A 24,100-nucleotide genomic window follows, 5' to 3' on the forward strand; every position below is an offset into this window, starting at 1 on the left:
CTTCTTAGCAAAACAACCCAGCTGCAGCAGGCCTGTAATTGTATTTCATCAGCATTTTCTGCACCACATTGTGGCCAACAGCTAATCCATGTTTTTTCCCTTAAACTAATAATTTGTCTCTTTTTTTTGATATAGTCTGGTTATATAGCCCCTGGCGAGCTAGGATTCCATGAACTGAGGTCATTCTGTATCAAAAAAAGACATTGCTTTGTTTAGATACACATAGTAGACTCCTGTGAAAAACTGAATATCAGTTTAGCTTTCCGCATCATATGGCAGATTCTATAGCATACAAATCATATCTTATTCTTTTATATTCACATCAATTTATACCCTATACATTTCTCTGTTTCTCATTTGGAGATTTTTAAATAAATCCATACATCTTTTTTTCCTAAAACACTTTGCCTCTGTCTTTCCAAGTGGCTGACAGCTGGCACATGCTGCTGGAAATGATGTGTGAAAGTAGGTGTTTTTCTAAATCCAGAACTGCAATGAAGAAATGCAATCCTCTGCTCTAGGGATGTAAACCCGTTATCGTTTTGGGCATAAAGGAACTTTTAGCTAACTGTAGTTAGTTTCTTAGAGGGATCACTTAGAAGTTCCTTACCCCTTTTTCTGAAGTATCTATAAATGGCACTATCCTGTCCCTGTGGGATGGGATATTGTTTCTGCCCGGTACTGACTTAATTGAAAGTGACTCTTTGTTTTCGTGCCTCCCTGTGCTTAAGCTGGGGTTAATTAATTTGAGGGTGTGTCAGTTTGTGCTCTCACGTTACTAATGTTTCTCTGAAATTAAACTAACGCCATCAAATTAGCAAATTGACTGGTAGGATCTTAAGACAGCATTGAATCAAGTGATAAATATAGCACAGCTTTCAGCCAGGTTATCTAACAATGCATTAGAGGCTTAAGGGATTCTGGATACATATTGTTAGGAAAGTAGATCTGCTTCTTGAAGCTTAGATGATCCGTTAATTTACTACATTGTACCATAGTTGTTCGTGGGACATCTGAGGTTACTAATCCAAAAAGATTCCCATTTTTAGAATATTCCCGGGTGGTAGTGGGTCATGATTTTCAAATACTGCAACTTCTGGACTACTACTTTTGGAATTATTCTCCCGGTCAACTTCCTGTTATCCTGGGTTATGTTTTAGGCTTGATGACCAAAAGGAGAAATGCCAAATAGGAAGAAAAGTATTAAGAAAGGAAACATGAAAAAAAGCTTACTCTATTTTTAACTGTGTGTTTGCTGTGTTATGTTTAATGCCGTAGTTTGTGCACAGAACGTGTGGCTGTCCTGAACAGCTCCTTATTGCTTGCACTCCTTAGCCTCTACTCTCCCCTGCCTGGTTTGTATAGTTAAATTCTACCCTGTCCTCTCTTATCGTTGGTGTTTGCTGCTGTGTGCAAATATGTTCGTGGCTGAGCTGACAGCCGAGAAACATCTTCGTGAGGTAAATCCTTTTCAGCCCCTCATTTCAAGCACAGATTTTTGGTTTCCCGACTGATTATAGTCCAGAAATAGCCTTTGGAGTCACTTCTGACCATGTTTTAGGCACTAAGAGCTTTCCTGTATTAAATATCTAATCTCATGGCTTTGAAAGAGAAGGAAGTCATGAAGAAGACAGTAAAGATGATGAAGCTTGCATGGAAAATCACCTTAAAAATGCAAAAATATAGTTAAAAGTCACTTTTTCAGAAATCGGCAGCATCTAGGGCAGTTAGAGTAGGTGTTATTATGGGATTAAACAGAAATGGACGATTCCAATCTACCAAGATGAAATAGATTTTTTGCTTGAGGGGGACTCGCAGCATGAAGGGATGGATAGCGGCATGTGCTGGAGACTCCTACTATGCTCTCTGTACTGAGATTCCTTTGAGTAATAATTTTATAAATTGTCTCTCTGACGTTTCTTTCATGACCTAAAGTCAATAAATTTAGAAAACATCTGCTAATTTTGCTCTGCCTCTCTCAGTTCAAATTTTACTTCGATAAGATGATTTTTCAGATAAATTGCGTGTCTTCTTAGAACAGAGATCTTAGATGGCTTGAAGAAGAAAGACTTTTAGCAAGTTTACTTAAATGAAACAGATGCGATTATCTTCTTTTCTCTCAAATTAAACTGTTCCTGCAAATAGTATTGACTGAGCATATAGATTAGGCTATTTTTAAAAAGAGAAACAAGACTGGCCTTTTTCTCAAATGTGTATGACAGTGGGTATCTATTGAATATTGAGTTTCTCTTTGTGACATGAGCATCCAAGTTTCTGGTGTTCATACACGTGATTAGTTGCAATTCAGTCTCTCTATAATTAGCAATCGAAAGCAAAACCATCGATGAATCAGAAACTAGGTAATAAGCCACTATGATAGAAGTGATTAAAACAGGCTGCATAGTCCACAGATAGTACGTTTCTGTCATACTCGGTCAAAGAAAAATTAATGTACTCTAAACCTCTGAACCTTTTTTGCCAACAGGGTCAAACATCTTATCTTAGTGGAGCCATGGGGTTTTCCAGAGAGGCCTGACAATGCTGAACACGAAAGACCAATTCCAATCTGGATCAAAGCACTAGGAGCTATATTGAGTCCATTTAATCCATTAGCTGGGCTAAGGATAGCAGGACCCTTTGGTGAGTTTTAGCTACTCTTAAATACCATTTCTGTTTCTGTTAAACATAAACATGGGGCAGATAGCACATTAAGATAAGCTTTGTTGCAAGCCCATATCACCCACAGAGAAAAGAGTTGGAGGAGAAAGTGGGAGAGGGTGAGGAAAGATGAACTCTTTGGGACAGGAGGGCAAGCTCTTTCTATTAGAAATACTAGCATGATAGTTTATAGAAAGCTATTATATTATTCTAGGCTACAGTTATAGTGAGTCAGAGCATGTGGACATCTGTTGGGGAAGCCTGACAATCAGGCATGAATGTGAAAAGGTTTTTTTTCTGGTTGCCTCCGGTCACAGTCCATTTAGTTTCCCTTGCAACTGCAGTTTGATGGACAAACAGGATTTCCAAATTTGGTTACTATTAGAAGGCAGTCTCCCATAAACTCATTTGTCTGTGGCCTGAGTTTAGAGAAGTTAAATTGACACTGGGTTCTTTCCAGTAGCCATTTTCTTATTACTCTAGCAAATTTTGTGGGTCTCGCTGGTGTCGTGCATTACAGTGGCAGACTGTCCTTCATATTTCTACGTTTCTTCAACAGCACTGATAAGATGTTAGATGAACTTTATATACCCTAATACTAAGACTAGTTAGGGATGACCAAAAATACTACCATTTTAGTTTATGTGGGGAGGGGGGAGAAGGGTATGATCAAGTGTTAAACTCATCCTATGTATGCCTTCTAGAGGGGAAAGAGGTTATGTGTCTATTACTCTCTCTACTACAGGAGTATCTGGTGGAGAGGCTTGGAAGAAGATATCCTTCAGGCCCCTCACAAGTTACAATTAATTTACCTCTTCATCATTTTTAGTATTCAGTCTGAAGAAAAACTAGTGGCATTTCTAGGCTTTGTTTACATTTAAACCACATCTGTTTCCTAAATCTCTTTCTATAGAGTATATATTTTAATATGCTGATCTATTTGATTGTTTTCAGGAGTGTGACAAAATTAGCTTTTCAGACAAGCAACATGTTTTGTACAAACAGTTTTTTGTTTTGTTTTGTTTTTTTAAGTAAAATGCTGATTCGGTTAACAAAACAGCCTGAAGCACGTTGAGTGATAAGCACTGATTTCATGCCTTGTATCCAATAAGAAATGCATGCATAAATCAATCCATGTGGAAGCGTTCAAAGCTGAAGTTGTCTCCCTTAGCCAGTAAGCGCAGTCAAAACCATGCTGCAGAAACAGACCCTGTCTTGGCAAGGTTTCCCCAACCTAGTCTCGCTTATAGGTTGCTGTGGAGGGCAGTGCTTTTCAAAATTTTTCATCCATTTCTCACTCCACATGTTAAAAAAAGTTTTCCATCATCACCTTAATGAGCAATTCTTGACAGGTGAAGCATAGTTCTTAGAGAAGGGTAAGTTTAAACACTGTGCATCAAACCCAACCTGGTGAAGGCACTGAACCAAACCCAGGTTTCCTTCTACATGCACATGTGCTTAAGCTGCTGGGCAGACGTAGCTGTCTGGTCCTCACTATAAAGCTAATTGCTCTTGTTCAAAGGTATGAGTTAGGCACTTAAATGTGTGCCAGGTTCTTTGGGATATCATGATGGTATCACATGGATATTTAATTAGACCTGCAGGCAGATACTTAAACCTGGGAGAGAGACAGAATCCAGAGAGATCTTTTTGAGTGGTTTCCAGGTAGTTGATTTATATGTTTTCCTTCACTTAACTGGAACAGTCACCCAGGAGGCTCACAGTATAGGAGTTTCGGTGCTTAGATTGGATTTGTGAATTCCATTCCTAGAACTGAATGCGTAAAAATTCCTCAGGACAACAGTAATGCCACTGTGACCACACCCTGTTTGTGGAACTCAGTCTTCAATCTTAGTATTTCTTTTAGCATTCCCATAGACACTATGGAAAACATCAGTCACACAATTGAGGGTGTCTTCAGTAAACATTACGAGAATGAACCAGTGTGATTTCTTTCCAAAATTTGTTCCAAGGTGCCTTGGCTCCGTGTTTCATTCTCCCCTGTAAATTTCCAGGGAAGAACAGTTTTGCGATTGGACTCACAGACAAAACACTTTTTATCAAAACAGAAAGTGAATTCTAGAATTTGGTAACTTTCTGTCCCCTAGTTATTGGAAATGGGGATGCTGTGGCCTCTGTGCTGATAGCAGGGGAAGACACAGAATTAGTCTCTTTCTTCCAGATACTCTTATTCCAAGCCAGCTGTATCATTGTGTTCAAAAAAACCCCGAAGAGACAGACAGAAAAAGACAGAAGCCCAGCAACTGAACTCTCTATAGAGAAAATACAAGCAGCAGAGCAAATGGCAGAATGTTTGCAAAATCTTCATTGCTTCAGGACTTAAATCGCTGTTTCATAGGGGAATTATTTTCTCTTGCACAGTATTGGTTTTCTAAATTGATTTAAAGCATACATAAGGGCATGTTGCAATACTCTAATCTCAAGGTTACAAAAGCATACATCACTGTGACAAAGTCTACATAAATAGTACCAGGCCTTTGGCCAGGGTCAGGTGGGAAGAAATGACATCATCATAATTGCACAGATTAACAACAGTATTTTCAGTTGATAAACCCAAGTGGTAAACTGCGAGCCTCTCTCTTCAGGCATGAATAATATTCTTAGACTAAGATTAGCCTTTGGTGAGGCTCTTGTCCCAAAGATCCGTCTGGTCAACTAGAAGAGGCTTCTTCCTTAAAGAAGTGATTCAGAATAGGAGCTTAACTTCAGAAAGCCTGAACTGGCCCCTGAAGGGACCCACTTCTCTACTTTGGCTGTTGAGAGAGCATGGGAACAATAGCTTTCCTAGGTTAAATCTCTTCATTTATACCAGTTCTTGTGTCATACTCACGTCAAGATTTCTGCACCTGTTTTTCAGCAGAGACTTCTGTTCTTTCACCTAAACACTAGTTAGATGAACTAGCTTCAGAAGAAGACTGTTCTGTAAAAGGAGAGCACAGACTTCTCTAAGGAAGAAAAACAGCCCAGCTTTTTCAACAGTGCCTTCTGGTTCTGAAAGGCGGGATGCTTTTGGCCCCCACCCAGTGCTGCCAGAGCAAGGAGAAAGAGAGTGTTGGTATCATGTGACACTGAACGGGTGGCGAAAAGATACTCTGCTTAGCCCTTTTTCTGGTCCCCTTTGCATGTTTCTTCTATTCCTGCAGTGGCCTTTCTCGAACATTCCCCGTATGTATTCAGCAGGGATTGAATGCCCCTCTTCTGGTGCAGCACAAAATCCTTTAGAATATTTGTGTTCCATTCCTACTTGGTGTAATGCCATCAGGTTTTCCTAAGACATGGAAGTGGTGAAACAAAACATTGGTTTAGAAGTCATCAGGCTTAGCCACGAGTTTCAAGGGAACATGTTTGGAGGGTTGTAATGAAAAGCGTTAGGCAATCTGATGAAGTTGTCTATACTAATTCCTCCTCTAATAGTGTTTTCTGTTTTAACAGGATTAAGCCTTGTTCAGCGTTTAAGACCAGATTTCAAGCGAAAATACTCATCAATGTTTGATGATAACACTGTGGCTGAATATATCTATCACTGCAATGTACAGTCACCCAGGTGAGTATGAGTTTTCGAGTGTATGTTTTGAAGTCTATCTTTCATTTACTGAGTGCCTGCTACTCCCTCCAATGGCTATGGCAAGAGTGTGCATGCTTTTTTTTTTTTTTTTTTTTTGAAATTGTAACATTTATTGTATATTAATTGAAGAAAAAAACAGCATTGCACTTTTTCTGAATTCCAGAAACTGATAAATGTAAAAGCTATCCTAATTCTATGTTTCTTCTAAATGACCTGTGTGTTAATTCTGAGAGAGTTTGGGCACTAATTATTAATAAAAAAAATTGTTACAATGGTTTAATTTGCAAAGAATTTCTTAAAAAAAACTTTAAAAATAAGACATTTCATTCTTTTAAGTGTTATCACTCGGTACTGTAAAAACATAGGCTCTTTCTGTTGAAAATTACATGCAAACCCTGAATTTCTTAATAGTAAGAAATCCAGCCTCATATGCTATTGCACTCTGTGTTATCAAAAGGCACAGATACTCTAATTTAGAGAAAAGGCAGATCCAATGGAAATTTAATTGTTTTTACCCTTTTAAATGACTTGAAGTGGTGAAACAGCTTTCAAGAACATGACTATTCCTTACGGATGGGCAAAAAGGCCGATGCTGCAACGGATTCCACAAATGGATGGAGACATTCCTATCACTGTGGTCTATGGAGCACGTTCATGTATAGATGGCAATTCTGGCAGCACTATCCAGTCTCTGAGACCAAACTCATATGTGAAGACAATAGTAAGTTGACTTTTAAAGAAGTTTTTATTCTGTGGATTTGTTTAAATCATATCTATGTTTTTTATATCAACTGTGGAAATCCTGGCCCTTTGATTTAAAGCCTGGGGTAATAACTTCTGATTTCTGTAAAAGAGAGAGAGAAAACAAGTGTTAGATCAGAGAAAACCTAGGCAAAAGATATTGAGTTCCCAGAGTAAGAAGGAAATTTACTGTAGCACTAGAAGCTGAATTCGATCTTTGAGCAAGGTCATTCTTCTGCTCCTACAAAATATTTTGCTCTACAATGTGCTAATACAAGTATTTTTTGTGGGCACTGGTAAGTATCTGGGGTTTTGTCTGTGTTTTAAACCACAGCAGTCCTAATATCTGCATATACGTATGACATAGGAGGAGGAGGCTCTCATAAACTGTTCCAATCTGCCTGTATAATGTTTTTGTTTCTCTGAGTGTTTCTCTTTGTTTCCAAGAGAGTGTTTCGTACCTGGTGCTTAGGTTCTTGTAAGCCTCTTTCTTTAAGTCGTTAAAAAATACTTAGTGTTGTCTTCCTAGCTAATGCATTCTTGTTTAGAGGTACAGCATTCGTTTAAAATGCGTGTACTTGCAACTTGATGCGAATGTGCACGCTGCATTTTTTTGTCGATTTCTATAAAAACAAATGAATTTAAAAGTATTCTTCACACATTGTCACATCAGTCAGCCGTGATAATTGAATATACATATATGTTACAATGCTATGAGGTGATAAAATGTTTGAATACACCAGCTGTCTTCTTATTGATGTCTAGATCTATCTGGATGGAAGCGTACAATACGTGATGTCGATAGTATACTACAACAAGTCATTCAGATAAAATTTTATAATCTCGATATAACTGACATCAGAGCTGGAACTCAGAGAAAAGACATTATTATTGAACTGTTTACATGTGTTAAAGAGCACAAATAAGTTTCATAAATGTTGACATCCAGACTGAAAGTGTCACTTAACTGCTTAACCAGAGAGAAAGTTGTAACAAAAAGTCACTGTTAAGAAGCGTACAATAGATTGCTAGGATAAGCGTATACCATTCAGGCAGATGTTTCCAGTCTGGTCAATGGCTTTTAGAAGAGACTGTGGAAAACTGTATTGTATTCCAGGCTAAAATTTTGTCAAGCCAAATACAGATTCTAAAAGGTAAATTGGAGTGGTAGAAATTATAGGGAGGTTGAAAAAAACCATAGGAGGGAAAGGGTTCTCATGAGGCTGAGACATGGACTGGCAGTGCCATCCTTGGTAAAACGCACAGAGGTTCTGGGGTTTTATTATGTGGGTTTATTTCTAATTGATAGTTTGTGTGTTTTTAACACAACAACATAGCTATACTTTTATGGGCTTCAATTAGATACTTAAGAGGGAGTGTTTTAATGGAGGGAGGGGAAAAATAGATTTAAATATGAATTAATCTTGGACTGGCTATAAAATGGAAAGAAAATAGGTCAAGTACCTTTGCTGTACGCTATGATGATGACTTGCTTTGTACCAGTTTTGGCAGAGAATGAGAAATCAGAGAAATAGGGTAACCACCCAGTGTGTGGTTACTTAAGCCCTTAATTTTGTTACATAGTTGCTGTGAAATAATCCAGGTCACAAATGTGGGGTTTTCCCCCCATACATTGCATTACCTGGATTTTACTTGTCCCTGTTTGACACAGTAGTCGTTAATTCGGAGGGTTGAAATCTGCTTCCACAAGTCTAGAAAATCCCCAGCAATTTAAGCTTCCGAGTTCATCATTTATCCTAGCACCTTTCCATATCATTTTTGTGATGAGAGAATACAAATGATTTGAGGCTCTCTCTAACGCACTTACAGACCTAAACATTGACACTCAAACATTTACAGACAAACTTAACACAGAGCAGCCTGGCAGAGCTATCTGAGTGGAGAATGAGGGGGGTGAAGATGAATCAGAAGTTTGATACGTAAAGCACGTTCTCCTAATTTTGTTTGGCAGTGACTTGTGTCCACTTGAATGGTGGTTTTTTTCAACAAGGTGTGCAGTTGAATAAGCAGTAGTTTCACTCTCTTTTCCTGTGTAGCAAAGTTCCTTCAAGAGGTGACGCAAGCTTTCATTTTCCCTTATGTTTCCAGTCCTCCTTAGGCTGTATGATCCCACCTCCTCGCAGCAGTTGTGCTAACTGCATTAGCACGGGCTGGGTGCAGGAGACCAGTTCCAGTTTTGAAATTTGTCTTTTCAAGGAATAATGTGTCAAAGTCAGGTTCTTCACGTATCCCAGTATTTATTTATTTGTTTATTACATCCTTGTGATTTTGACCTGTTTCTTCACCTTTATCCTCTAGGCTATCCTTGGTGCAGGTCATTATGTGTATGCTGATCAACCTGAAGACTTCAATCAGAAAGTGAAAGATATCTGTGATTCTGTGGACTGACTGTCTTCTGTTCTTTAGAAAGTCATACCGTAGATAGCATTTAATAGCAATACTCTAGGAAATCACTAAGGAATGCGGAGCTAATGGAACAGGCTCTGTTTGCACACCGTTTCTTCTAAGAAGCCATTTGCACACTTAAGCCACTTAGTGCCTTTTTGGGGGGTATAGGGAGATTTGAAGCAAACTTTGTACAGCTTTGTTTGAGATTGGTCTTTAGATTATTGGCCTGTTACATATGAAATTACATATAACTTTTTAAACTGGAATTTTCTTCAAAATGTAATTGAATTTTGCACATGTTGAACTTCTAAAGATGCTGAATTCTCCCCTAACACAGAGAACTGTATTGATATAGATACAATGTATAAAATGCAATTTGGTTTCTTTATAAACGTTCATATTTTTTAATTTATGTTTCATAGCAAGAATATGAAATTGACTATAAATTTATTTTTGGAATTCAGAACGCCATATACAATATTTAAGAGGGTGTATTTTTTTTTTTAACTGGACTAATAACAGCTTATGAAGCTGATTTTGGGAGGGAGACAGGGTCAAAATAACGAGCAGTGTCTGTCACAGATATATGTGTGTTAGTTTGTAAGGAATTAGGGCTCAATATTAGGTAGTCTTTCTTCTGTTGGATTTTATTTCCATTTATCTCAAGGCATCTTTCTCCATCTGTGCAACTTTTACGGAAGGCTCGGTTTATAAGAGTCGATGATGTCACCAGCACTCATGCTTCCATAAATATTTTGATATGTAGATTTCAGTGATTTAAAATACAGAAGATGGCTTGTTAGTTACTCCATCTATTTTTAACACTTCACTGCAAGATTTGTTACTAGCCTAAACTTAACAATTGTAGCTAAGCTGACAAGATTTTGATCAGGGCTAGGGAATGGCCATCTGGATAGTGAGCATAATTCCCTTTTTCTTTAGGTAGAAAACCTAGTCCGCTTTTTAGTAGATTCAGGGTGGAGGAGAGGCAGAGGGAGACTATTGATGTTCTCTAATTGGGAACTACAGTGGGTTAGTGTATTTTAGTTAACACGCAGCCTCCTTATAGGTAGGAGTATTACTGGAATGAACAATACCACTGTAATAAATTAGAATTCTATTTCTTGGAGATTCTTTATATAGTTATATATTTTAATTGAGTATTTCAGTATCGGAGAGAATCCAGTCTCTGCATCTCTTTGAAATTGTAGTTTGACGTTAGTTCTTCACATGCTTAGTAAGTTATATTAAGCAAAATACTTTGTCACTTTAAAGCCAAATTACGTGGTGGTTTGTTTTTTAACAAGTTTACATAAAACTGTTGATCTGTTTTTGAATATTAAATTGACTACTGAAGAGTTCTACATACTTTTATATGTAGAGAATTTGAATTCATGATAGCACCATGTTAAAACTTGAGAGGAATTCTGTGCATTTTTTTCTCAAATTAAGGAACTGTTGCACATATTTATGATGTGGAAGGCAAGGATACCTATAAAATATTCAGTAAATACTCTGATTATGTTCCCAGCCGAACATAATCTCTCTCTTTCTGAAGGAGATATTTATCTATATGGTGCTATGTGAACATCAAACAGTCTTTGTGACTGTCTTGACTGGTAGCACTTAATCTTTAGCTTGTTAGATATTAACAAGCTGAAGAGTTTAATTAACTATCAATTAGCAGATGCTAGAATTTTTAAACAGAATTTTGGGTTATTTGCTAAAATCTTGTGTTCAAAATGGAAAATCAGTGTATCAATTATATTTTTGAATATAAGCTATAAATTATCAGTCATGCCACCATTTAGGTGGATGCCTTCAGTATGTGTTTTTTGCACCCTTTTCAGTGTCTAATTTGTATTTATCAATTTAAACAGGTGTTTTAATAGTCTGTAAAAACCTAATGCAAAAAAATATTCTCAGTCTCCTTCAAATAACAAAAGGTGAAACAAACCATTGGTATTTTCAGATAGCACTTACTGATGGGAATTCTAGATTCCATATCAAAAGATGGAAGTAGGGATAAAAATTGTACACTGAATGTGAATATTGTTTTTAATATCCCTTGCTTTTTCAGCTTATTGTACTAATAAGACTTACTGATTAAGTTTTGCACAATAAAAAAAAAAAATAAATGTTATGTTTGATTAATGTTAAGACACGACGTTGCTTTTGTAAAAATTGTGTGTAATTAAGCCCTGGAAATCAAAAGTAATTAGCTAAACCATCCAAAATACATGAAAAATACAGTAATGCTTATTTTCAAATGTCTCAATGTTCTTAGGTTTTCTTGTATTTAACTGAAACTGGTAAGCATTTGTCAACAAGTAGCTGCAAGCTCAGAATGCTGACTGTATATACAAAGATGATGTTTGTTGGTTATTTCCAGGCAGTATTAGATATTGCTGTGAAGGTCAAGATGGAATTTTGAATATCCTATTGTGTGCAACATAACCCCATAAAGTTACTTTAATAAACATCCTAAGAGATGCTGAACAGAAAATGAATGGCACATACTGGAAAGACTTGGGAGCTAGACGTTTTGTGAGCAATTACTGTCTAGGAGTAAGCTCAGTTTCTCCAGAAGTTCTGCTTCAGTGCAATTATGAGCTTCTTAAATGTACTGCGGCGAGCACTGAACACTGATGGTGCTATTTTTATTACAGCGCTATGAAATAAGACAAGAATCACAGGTATAAACGCACCCGAAGTTCTATCCCGTTCTAGCATCAAAATGAAGACAGCTTTGTACCAGAGGCTAGGGCATAACAAAAAGAATCCAAAATATTAATAGAATCCAAAATATTAATAAAATCCAAGATTAACCGTCTAAGTCTCCAGGACACGCTCCTCTTCCCGAGGTTGTTGTGATAAAATTTTATTAAAGTAACTTAGTAATATTTTGTTTGCATGGCTGAGTTCATCTTGTTACTTATTGAACCCTGCCAGATTAGATTTTAGTGCTGAAAAACTGATTTTCAGAGAAGTAATTTATTGATAAGACTCTATAATAAAACATTCACAACCATCACAAACAAGGTCCTCGTTTGTATCTGATTGTGAAATGGAAATGGAGAATGTGAATTCGTAGGCGTTGAGCTTGGAAAAATGGGTCCAAACAGGAGAAATGCTGTCATCTGGTTTCACTCGAATTAAACCAATGCTGGCATTTCTTTTTAAACTTTGTCTTTTTAAGGTTGCTACAACTGTTTGTGCTGAAGTGATGTGACAGTCTCTGTCTGAAATGCTCTCTGTGGTCCGTTGCGGTTCCTCAAATTCCCAGCCCTTCCAGATCACAGTTACTGAGCAAGACAAGATTAAATACAATAAAACCACCTGGAATCAATGTATAGGCAGACATATTCAGGATTGCCTATTTTGCTAGCATTCATTAAAATGTGAGCCTCCAGAAGCCTAAGGCTATTAGTGAACTGCTGTTTAGGTGGGTAATTTCTTAGGGCTCCTCCAACTTTCTGTCGTTTCTTTGGGCTCAAGTTGGCCAGTTCACCGTCAGCCTGTCCTGCGATGTTTAAGCATGGGAGCACACCCAAGTTGCCAGAAGCCTTCACCTGGGCATTTATTTTGTAGGAAACACGTGTGAAACTTGTCAAAGGGTAAGCCACTAAAGGTAACTAGACAGAGAGAGACATTTTAGCGGGACTAGTGAGCTCAGATCAGGACATGGTGGTGTGCAGCAGCTGCTTTCTGGTAATGGTGGCAGCAGGTGAAAATGGTTGGAGGTTTCAGGTTTTTCAGGCAGGTGATGGATGAACCGGCGCATAGAGCAGAGGCACGTAACTGGAATGACGACATACGCCACAAGGAACAGTAAGAGCTAGAAATAAATTGCGCAGCTGAAAACGGCAAAATTCAGCTGAAGAGCGGGGGGGTGAACGTTTGCTTCAAGAGCTGGTTCAGCTCTGGGTGAGGATAAGGGAAATGGTGAGGGGAAGCTCAGGGATGCCTCGAGGATAGAGACTCGAGGGCTGGCAACCAAGCAGAAAGAAGAACCTGGCTGACGTGCCTGGGGTAGGTGTGAAGGTCTGGGCTAGGGCAGAAGGTAGCCCGCTGCCAAAGGAGCGCCTGCAAGGAGGCCACAAAGCCCCGGGTGGACAGCATTTGTAATCCAGTTAAGTGCTGTAGTATCTTCTCGTATAATTAATTCCTCATTGCCTCCCTAAAACACTGAATCTTTGTCTTAGCTATAGCTTTCTCTCTAGGTGCTGGAGCTAGGCAGCAAGCTAACGTTTACATCTCCAAGCTCCCTTCTGCTCAGTTTTACGTGTGCTAGCTAAGGCTGCCCTCCCATAACACGGCTTACCGAGGTAAGGAGGGTGCCTGCTGCACCAGCTTGAGGGAATACTGTCTGGCAAGCTGGGACCTACGGTATGTGGGGCACTGTCAAGTTTTGGTATCCCTCCTTTGACTAAAGCTTGTCCTCCGAATGCAAGTGCTGTTTCACAAGCTGGACACCATTGCCTCAGACTGGTACTCATGGGAAACATTTAAAGAATGGCTGTCTCCTGCAGTGCCCAAGAAATCATGAGAAACGGTATTCTTACCAGTCAAAAATGAGCATGAGGCAGGGGGGACACCGGACTGCCTGAGGTAAGATGAAAAATCAAGATGTACAACAAGACTTGTCACTAAGGATCACAAATCCATCTTTTACAAGAGGAGTGGAGGGCCTTGGCTATATTCCATTTTGTCTCATTGTGTTTTGATCACAGGAATATCCTACCTTAAGATTTGGACGTGGTCAGCAGAATGTAGAAATATAAAATAGGGAAACATTTCTCACATGTATTTTAAAAATAAGAAACACAAGTAGCAGGAATGTACTGCACTGAAATTTAGACATTTTTGGATATGTACATAATTTGCGATAGTAATTGGCAGCAAGATGAAAGTGCTGACAACACTAAAAGTTAGGTGTTTACTTGTATTTTATGCTGCACTTGTAGAGGAAAGCTAACAAGATGAAACAGTTTGTTTGGGGAAGCAGGGTGAGGGCTGTGAGGTGGAGTGTGACCCCAAACGTACGCCAAGAAGTAGATGTGCTTTGAAAATGAACTACTGCAAAAGCAGAATCTCCATATATTTACAGGTCTATTTCTGCACTCCTGAAAATTCACCTACTTGATGTGTAAATGACTGGAGCTGTCTGTGGAGCGAGGTGAGGCTCGCACTTCCTTTGTAGCTTCGTGATGCTTAAATGCTTGCCTGATATCCAGCAGCCTTTCTGCTTTGACTTTATTTAAAGGCATTTGCATTCGCTCAGAGCTCAAAGCTAAAACGGAGGCTAAACAGCTCGGTGGATGCAAATCCCCCAGCTAGAGCACCCCTCTGAAAAGGGGATTATTGCTCATGTTTACCTGAGGTTCGTGTTCTCCTCGGTACCTGCCGGGAGCGGGGTTGATCTCCCTCAGCTCGTCCTGCTGGACGCTGAGCCCCTGTGTTTGACCACGTGCCGGCGGCCAGTTTTGCCTCCTGAGTGCCCCCAGTAGATGCTTCGATAAATACAGGGTTAAGGAAAATAACCGTTCTCCAAGCACTCTGCTTAGCGAGGGTGTGCAGGTGGAAGGAAGGCCCCGGTTGTGGGGTCGTGCGTGGGGGAGAAGGACCAGCACATGATGATTCCCGAGAGCGGTGGGGTGGTGAGCCCCATCCAGCCCTTGGCTCTGGCTTGTTCCCAGGCTTGCAGGCCCTGAGCACTGTGCCGCTGTCATCTCTGCTTGCCACATGCCCCCAACCCACAATTTAATTCCCCACGTCCAGCTGCCTGAGCTGCAGGATGAAACCTTTGAGCCCCTTGGGCATCTTAAAACGCTTCTGCCCAAGCAATCCGCTGGCAGTTAGCCTGCTCGCAGCTGAAGCCTTCAGGAATATGCAGCTGTTTCTGTAAAGAAACTTTGCAGGGTAATAGTGGGTGCAGGTAAGGCACAGAGAAAGCCGAGGAGATAACCAGCCGGCCAGCTCGTTCCCCCGCACCGACTACTGCCCAGCTTTCAGCCCCTTTCCGTGCCCTGTAACACACCTGGCACGCAGCAGGTCCCCCGCTCGGGGAACACCTCTGCCTGGCCCCAAATCCTCACGCTTTCCTTCCTGGAGAGCTCCCGTGCTCCAGCCCCCGTGCCTGTGGGTAACTCGCTGTTCTGCACGGGCAGGATCAGGCCGTGCTGGGACTCTGCATCACCCCGTAGCAGCTTCCAGGCTGTGTGGCACCTGCCGTGGTTCCTACCAGCAAATGCCCAGGTTGGTACCTGCCATGAGTTAGGGTCATGCCTTGTTCGCAGAAAACAAGAATTCAGATGTGCCACAGAGGCAGTTGTCACCAAAATGTTGCATAAACTGTTATTTTTTTTTAAATACTGGCAGATTTCAGCAGTTGGGGGACAGCAACTATTAACCACACAGCAGTGTTTGCCTATTGTAGAATGGCTATAGGTTTGTTTTTGAAAGGGATCTAAAAATAGTTTTTGCTAAAATACTGAAGGGTTAGTGACAAGCTGCATTTATTTTTTCCTGGCGATATCCAGAAACGGATGAAAATCCAGCCAGGTGAATGAATCCGACCTCTCATCGAGTCACATCTTTAGCTAATAGGCAAATGATTACACAGGTACTTCCCCTGGCTCCTTCAGTGCAATCCAGCTCCCAGCTGGGGCTGCGCGTCCCCCCCACCCCGATATCTCCACGCCTGCACCGTTGGCCATGCGGGAGGATGGCAGGAGTGGGGAGGGAAGGGGAGGCTCTCACCTCCTTTCCTCCATCAGCTGGGAAGCGGAGGCTCTCACCTCCTTTCCTCCATCAATTCTGCGCAGACCCCAGTAGAGGGGAGACGGTGCTCCCAAACCACCCCGGTACCTCCTCCGGGCTCCTGCTTCTGCATGGCGCTGCCTTGAAGGGATGAGCTGCACTGCAATTTCTTCTTCCACACCTGACAGATTGATACCTATAGGTATGGGCAGGGGTGAAGTAGGAATTTCATCTATTTGATTCACCCCTTTCATATGGTAAAGGGAGGGTCGTGGAAGGGGTGAGTGCGGTGTGGTCCCGTTAACCTAGACCTCTGTAGTACTGCATCATTGTTTTATTCATCCTAATGTCTTTTCACAAGGCAGAAATTAAACCCACACAGAAAGACTAGACATTGGAAAGAGGAGGGGGAGCACAAATGAACCTCCTCTGTTATTACAGACCGGCCCCAGAATGAGAATAAATGGTGATAAGAGGAAAAATAACTGCGACAGAATTATTAAATAAGGGGCAACTTTTAAAGTGGCTCCAGTCTGGCTTCTAATTTTGTTCCTGTAATTTGATTGCGGGTTTAAATGGGCCTGCTTAGACATTAGCTACTTGATCTGTAAGCAGTGCAGAAGTACGCGCTGGGGCACGGCCCCGGGCACGCTCTGCCCCGGTGGAACGGGCGCTGCACCCTGCCAGCCTGCGGGAGGGAGGGCTGCCACCCCCTTGGCTGCAGGGCGCAGGAGAAGCTCCCTTCGTTTCAGTGAACGTGTCACGGGTAGGTGCCGAGGCCCCCAGAGATGGGGAGACGGTGGGGGCTGTGTGGGGCGCGGGGTATGGGTGAGGCAGCCACGATCCCCCAGCCTGTGCCAGCCTTGCCTCTCCATACACCCTGCTCGCTCCAGGAGCTCGTAGAATCAGAAAAGAATAATAGAATTGTTTAGGTTGGAAAAGACCCTTAAGATCATCGAGTCCAACCGTTAACATGGCGCTGCCAAGTCTACCACTAAACCATGTCCCTAAGCACCACAGCTACAGGTCTTTTAAATACCTCCAGGGATGGGGACTCCGCCACTTCCCTGGGCAGCCTGTTCCAGTGCCTGACTGCCCTTTCAGTGAAGAAATTTTTCCCAATATCCAAACTAAACCTTCCCTGGTGCAACTTTAGGCCTTTTCCTCTCATCCTATCGCTTGTTACTTGGGAGCAGAGACCGACCCCCGCCTCACTACAACCTCCTGTCAGGAGGTTTCGGATGCAGCAGCCCGTCGCTGGCCCTGCCCTAGGAAAAGCGGCAGCAGCTTTACTGCTGCTTAGCTGCATCTCTGCAGAACGTTTTGTAGTAGGCTTACATGCGTGCATGCATGGGTGGAACAAAAAGGAGCTCGAAGAAAGCAGTGCTGTACAAAACAAGAGCAAAATTCATTATGGAGATAATATTGACCCATTAGTAAAAAAACAAAGAGAGATACGGCTACAGAAAGCTGTTAGGTGCTGTAACTGGCACCAGCAGCTGGGGCTGAGCGCAAGGGTGTCTCCAGGCTCCGTTGCAGCGTGCCGCCACTGCATGTCACTGTTAGGACAGAGCGACAGAGGAGGGGCGGGCTGAGGTCTGTGCAGCTCTGGTGTGGACAGACCCCGCTGTCCCCGAGGCGGGACCACCCCTGTGGAGATGGGCTGTGGGAACCCAACACCCAAGGCCCGTTGCCCCGCAGGGGCAAAGCAGCCAAAAGGCTTAGCGTGCCCTGCAAAGATAAATTGTCCCCAAAGTGACAGAAATTAGTAGTCTGAGCTACATGTTTAATTAAAAGGGTGGGTTTTTTCTTCTGAGAGGCACCAAAGTAGCACCTGGTGTTGATAACTGGGGACAGGGGAGTGGGAAGTGGCCCCCTGGCCATTCCCAGTCAGCCCAGTCCCTCACTGGGGCAACTGGGGCTGCACCAGCTGCTGCCGAGGGGAAGGGACAGTTCACCAGACCTTACTGGTGGGAACTGGGGCAAGGTGAGGCTGCTTCCCTCACCTTGGCCCCCCCACCCAGGACGGTGACCAGCCCATGGCGGGCAGCAGGATCTGGCCTCACTGCGACTGGAGCATGGGGCTGGCCGGGATGCCGAAGGGTGCTGGGGCAAGCCTGTCAGGCTGAAAGCTCATCCCACAGTTCAGGGGATTACTGCCACGGCCAAGCCCACGTGGGCGTTGTGCTGCTGGACGTGGCTGCTGGGCACCCACCTTCCCAGTCTGGGTGCTGATGAAGAAGAGGTGACACCCTGGCCCACGCCCACACCCTCCCCTGCCCCCCTCCTTCCGATCAGAGGTGGGAGCGTGGTGACAGACCGCACGAGGGATGACGTGTCTGCCCCAAAAGCGCTTGTTACCGAAACAGGGCGCAATTCATGGTTCAAGGGGAAAGTTGAAATGCCACTGTGTGTGCCGAGCATCAGTCATCAGGGGGCATGGGAGTAAGTAAAAGAGAAGTTCTCGCTCTCCTCACTCTGTGTGCTGCTGGACATCTAATGACACCCTCCAGAAACAGGGATTTGTGCCGAGGGGGCAGAAGCACATCAGGCCAGAGGGCTGTGATGGGAGATACAGAAGGAGAAGTGACATTGCTGCAGCCAGGAGCATTTTAAGGACACAGACTCCTGGTGGCCAGCAATGTTGTCACACATGAAACCATGTTTCGCCCACCCAACGCCTGTATTCATGCATGCCAGCTGCAGCTAAACAAAAGCATTGTAGTGTCCAGGTGGCATTTGAAAAGATCACGTGGGAGATGTCGGTGGCATCCTCTCAGTCCTTGGACTGGCCATCTCAGTGCCTGTAACATCATCTCCCTGTCCCACTGCAGTCCCTGCCCTCCCTGGTCTGCCACCACCGAACCAAGGTGCCCGACCCAGACCCTGTGGCCATGTCACATCTCTCTGCAGGAGTGGAGGTTGGGACAGGAGCGGTCTGGCAGCCCAGCACTTGCCGCAATACTGAGTTTCTTAGAATATCTCAGCCTGAAAGATGCTCCCCAACGGGGACGTTTGATAACCTTTCAGGCTGAGATGCTCTAAGACACTCAGCTGCTCGGCAGGTCCCCCCAGCACACGTGCACAGGCTGCTCATCTCAACAGGATATTAAAAAGAAGAGGTTATAAAAGCAAGGCGCGATACGAGGCAAGGCTTAGCTCGCAGCACCGACATTTATCTCCTCTCCGCAGCTCGCGTTCAGCACACAGGAAGCATCTGCAGCCCCCTCTGCCCCCTCCTCGTGCCCCCCCGGGGCTGCCACGCTCTCCCCGGGGGCTCTGGTGCTGTGATGGGGGTCGAGTACCTGGTCCCACCGGGTTGTTTTCTCATGGGGGACCAGGAGACCTGTTTCAGCTCTGGCTGGGGCACCCGGTCCTGCCTGCACCACGCTGCCTGCCTCTGGTCCTGCCTCCAACATGGACTGTGGCCCTGTGCTGCAGGTGGCTTCTCCCCAGCACAGACATCTTGCTCATATGTTGTCGCTGGTCTCCATCCCTGTCTCCTTTTGCTCCTGGCAGGATTTCCTGGTGGCACCCTGGACCCGGCTCACCGTGCCAGGAGCTGTCAGTGGTCCCCAGGTCCAACCCTGCTGTGCCAAATCCCCATCACTGGCCGAGCTGTGTTTACTCAGTTTCCCCAAACTCCTGAAAAAAATTCCCCTTTGCTATTTGATTCCTGCCAGCTCCACATCTGTTTCTGCAACCAGGGCAAATGATGTTCCCCATGACTTCATCAGGGAAAGAAAGATCAGGGATCACATCCCACTGGGCTACAGACACTGGTGATGCCCCTGGCCAGGGCAGGGTGTGGAGGGCGAAGCAGTGGGCAGTCGCGCGGGGCTACCCGCTGTGACATGAAATAACATCTCTCAATTTTAATATCAAAATAGCTGGCCGTATTTTCTCAATACGTGCAGGGACAAGTTAAGATAGCTTGCTGTCCAGCTCCTGATCCCAGTGATCAGGCACACATGTGCTCAAGATTTCTCTCTGTCATGGCTGCCCCCTCTAATAATTGTTTATTTCTATTTCCCCCCCCACCCCAGTCATTTTTTTCTCCTTTCTCCTCCCTTCTGGTTTTACAGTCCATGGATAGACAGGCTCACTGGCTATTTTTAGGTCTCTAAATTACTTTTCAGATCTATTCTAAATTTATCTCCCAGTAATCTGAAGTCTTGACATCGCAGGAGTGGGAATCATGTCTGCAAAAAAAGAAGGAAAAAGTTTAAAGCCCATCTTACTGGGCTGGACCCCTTTGCTGTGGCAGCCTCTTAGTCTTCCTCCTCCTCAGCCCTCACCTCTCCCACTACGTGTCCCCGCGCCGTCCCAGCCAGCTTCTGCCAGGGCGAAGGCTGGTTATTCCCGCCCGAGAAGTGGCAGGGGGCCAGGGTGCCCTGGGGAGGTGAGGGGTGCAGAGGAGCCCAGGGGGAGAGGGGGATGGAGGCAGCACCCCAGGGTCCCGTGTTAACTGGGTGCAAACCAGGGAGCCGGGGGGATAGCTGGGTTTGCAGCTGCAGTGCATTGAACCCCGATGGGTTTTGTACCTGCATAGCTTCCTGTGAGAAAAAAAAAAAAAAGTTTTTGAAAATTAACCAAGAAATTGGGTGTTCTTGAAGAAGATCATGCCGCAAGCCCAAGGCAAAGCTAGGAAGAGGAGGCAGGAGTCCCGGATCCCTGCTGCGCGATTGCTGCAGGTTGCTCTTATGCAGAGCTAAAAAATAGGAAAACTTTCAAATATTCCTTCAGGGCTGGGAGCCCTTTGAGCCGCTGCCAGCTCCTCCCTGCAGCACCTGAAGGATAAACCTTTTCTTCCCACTTCTAAATGTTTCACACCCCCCTCAACCAACTATCCAACCCCCAAATCCTCAATAATTGCCCCTTTCAAAAATCATGTGCCAATGATTTTATCTTCTGGCCTCAGACTAATGAAACCTCAGGCTGTCGGTGCGAGGCTGCATTCCTGTCACCCTCGGCCACAGAACTGTGAGGGCTAAATGCTCTTAAAAATAAACTGTTTCCTGCTCTGTCCTTCCTCCCAGCCAGTTCCCAGTCAAACCAGCAGGACAATGCGCTGGGCCAGGCGAAGGGGAGAGAAGGAGAAAAGGAGGGAAGGGGTTAACCCTCTTTCCATGGTAAAGCACCGAGGCTGCTTGCCAGTTTTCGGAAAAGCTGCAAGTCATTCTGCCAGGACGAGGAGGAGGTTTTGAAGTCTCTGGGATGCTCTCAGGAAAGTGCCGCAGTACAACCCCAGCCGAGCTGGCACGGCGCAGGGGGAGGCGGTGGGGAGGGGACTTACCCAAGCTGGGGACGGGGGGAAAGAGACCCCAAGCAGGAGCATCCTGGCAGGACTGCAAAAACGCTGCTGTCTTCAGGTTCCCTTCCTCTCCTTTCCCTCTCCTTTGGCCCTCATCCTTCATGTGTCCCAGCCCCAGCATCCCGGGCGCTGCCCACTCAGCCAAGAAATCTGGGGGGAGAGATGGTGCCAGGAGCCCAAGGCGGGAGCAGGAGCAGCCACCACAGCCCTGGCTCCCTGGTGCACAGCTCCCGTGGGGAGCCGTGAAAAATATTGCAGCTTTCAGATACCCTCTGATGGGAGATGTCTGCCAGGGGTGTGCCAAGCACTGCCTGCCTGTCCTGAAAGGAAGAGCTGGCGTTGTGCCTGGCCTCCTCTTCCTTCCCCCGGCCCCAAAATGCCCCTGGGCATCCCATGCCGGTTTCCAGCAGAAATGTAGGAGTTGATGGGATGTAAGAGGACATCTTGCTATTAACACCCATTTCCTGGGAGAAAAAGTGTTTTCTTGGAAAAATAAGTCCATGGTGCATTATAGGTGGAGAGAGAATAAGTAACCCACCAAGGTAAAATCTTGGTGGCAAAATACAGGGCTGCCTCCGGGCTGTGTCTCGGTGCGGTGGCTGCACCGAGTTGGTGGTGGATGCCCAGAATGATGAGATTAGATTAGGCAGAAAATAAACCAAGTGGTGCCACTTCAGAGCCCAAATTTGCAGGTTTGGGAAACAGAGGCAGCGGGGTGGAGGAGCAACGTGAGCCCACTGAACCGTGGAGTTCCCGTTTGGGGAAAAAAATCCCCCTCGCAACCGGATCCCACCTTGATTTTGTTGCTTGGTAGCATAAAACCTGCCCGATTAAAGGCACGTAAAACCGCCAGTGTAATTTCCTGGCTTATATTTTTATGTTTAGAGCATATTACATCCAGCACGATCCAGGCTTTTGAGGGAAGCTTTGGTCAATTAAGATTAGCTGTCATTTCGCATTTATTACCGTCATTTATGAATTCTCCTCCTTGCCAACAGGCAGAAGGAGAAGATGGTGCACGAAATAAATAGATAATTGACGGAGAAGCTCGTCAAGGCCCTGATTTCTATCCCCCTGTCATCTCTGGCTCAGCTCTGTCCTGTGAGTCAGCTCCGGAGGGCTCTGGAAAACCATCGCTGTTTCGGCACCGCTATTAACTCGCGTATATATTCTCCTGCCGGCACTTGGGGTGAGTCAGGGGGGCATGAGCAAGGGCTGCCTGCCAGCCGGGATGCCACTGCCCCTAACCTATACTGGTCCCAATGGCACCGAGCCTCTGCTGTACTGGGCATTGCTGGAGAAAGGAGACTGGGCTGGAGGGACCATGCAGCTGAACTGGCACAGGGGTTTCTTGCTATGACTGCTCAGGGTGAGACCAAAGAAGATGCCCCATGCTACAGATGGGTGGGAAGGAGGCTCGGGTATTTGCAGAGCACCCTCCTCACACAGCTCCAGCCTGGCACAGGGAGAGCGGGACCCTGCGGCACACGGCGTACGGGACTGGGTGGCACTTCTGTGCCCCAGGCTGCACAAAAAATGGCCAAATTGAGAGAAAGCATGGGGAATGTTTCAAACATATGTACTTAAATGGACAGTCCCAAAGGCCCTGTGCTCCTGGGAGCGTGTCAAAACTTTGTCTTTTTATCCCATTAGTCCCTGCCTTGCTTGTGCAATTGCATAGTAACAAAATGACCTTGAGAGAGAAAAATGAGCTACTCCAGGATGCTGGTTTAGATGATGAGAGCTTGTGTAACACTATATTTCTGGCAGGCCGTCACTCCAAAAATGTTTGTCCCTAATCAAAGGTAGATTTGAAAAAAAAATACTTCTCCCCTCTGCTACCACAGCACTATTTCTAAGGCACGTGTTATTAGCAGCACGTTGTTGGGCAAAGGGGTTAAATCTCTATGTCTGTTACGTTGCATGATGTGTACCCATCATTTCTGCATAGACCTGGAGTGAAGATGAAATAGCTCATTACTCATCAGTGGCAAACAAAAAGTACCATGAATCAAATGAACGGTCAAGGGGGAAAAAGGAAGATTATTGGGTGCCCATTGTTCGATGTCTGTCTTATCTCACAGGAACGCCAAGAAGCAAACAAGCCCCCCGCCTTGTGCAGAGCACCTTCCCCAAGCGAGGTGCTCTGCAGTAACCCGCACAGTAAACCCGAAGCCCTTCTGCATGGTTAATAATTACAGAACCTGCTGAAAGCAAAAGAAAACAAAGGCCATTTGACTTGGTACCTAGGGGGGAGGTGAGGGCCACTCTTTATGTTCCCGGACAATGGGTCTTGCAAAGCTCACAGAGGTGGTGCCGGTCAGGGTGAAGATGCAAAGAACCACTATCAGCCCACCTTATCTGGTGACCCACCGCACCAGCTGGGCAGGGTTCCTCAACGCCTGTTTGCAAAGGGTTGCCGCAGCCCGCTCAAGTGCAGTCTTGTCAATGAACAACTAACAAAAGGGCAAGAGCCAAGCTGGGCCCAGGCTGGAGGCCACGGGCCAAAGCTCACTTGGTACCGGCCCTGTGCATCCTTTTTCCTTGGGAGAGAGGATGCCACGGATCTCTTCCAAAGGGATGTGAAGGGAGTGGGACAACCCCCCTGAGGTCCCATCCCTCCCCTGGGT

At 44.5% G+C, this 24,100-nt stretch overlaps 1 protein-coding gene across 3 annotated transcripts in view; it reads left to right on the top strand.

Moving 5' to 3' along the window:
* The window catches only part of ABHD5 (abhydrolase domain containing 5, lysophosphatidic acid acyltransferase), a gene marked incomplete at its 5' end in the record, with an annotated part of 30,903 nt that extends 18,508 nt beyond the window's left edge, over window positions 1-12,395 (top strand). For all 3 annotated transcript variants that reach the window (XM_082321340.1, XM_082321341.1, XM_082321342.1), the window contains 4 exons: window positions 2,486-2,640; window positions 6,112-6,223; window positions 6,779-6,965; window positions 9,305-12,395. In XM_082321340.1, the coding sequence (XP_082177466.1) occupies window positions 2,486-2,640; window positions 6,112-6,223; window positions 6,779-6,965; window positions 9,305-9,394 (544 nt within the window). In that variant the 3' untranslated portion in view covers window positions 9,395-12,395. The remainder of the gene's footprint in view (window positions 1-2,485; window positions 2,641-6,111; window positions 6,224-6,778; window positions 6,966-9,304) is intronic.
* Window positions 12,396-24,100: the final 11,705 nt, after the last annotated feature.

This window comes from Platalea leucorodia, assembly GCF_965183815.1.
Source record: "Platalea leucorodia genome assembly, chromosome: 1".
Lineage (NCBI taxonomy): Eukaryota > Metazoa > Chordata > Aves > Pelecaniformes > Threskiornithidae > Platalea > Platalea leucorodia.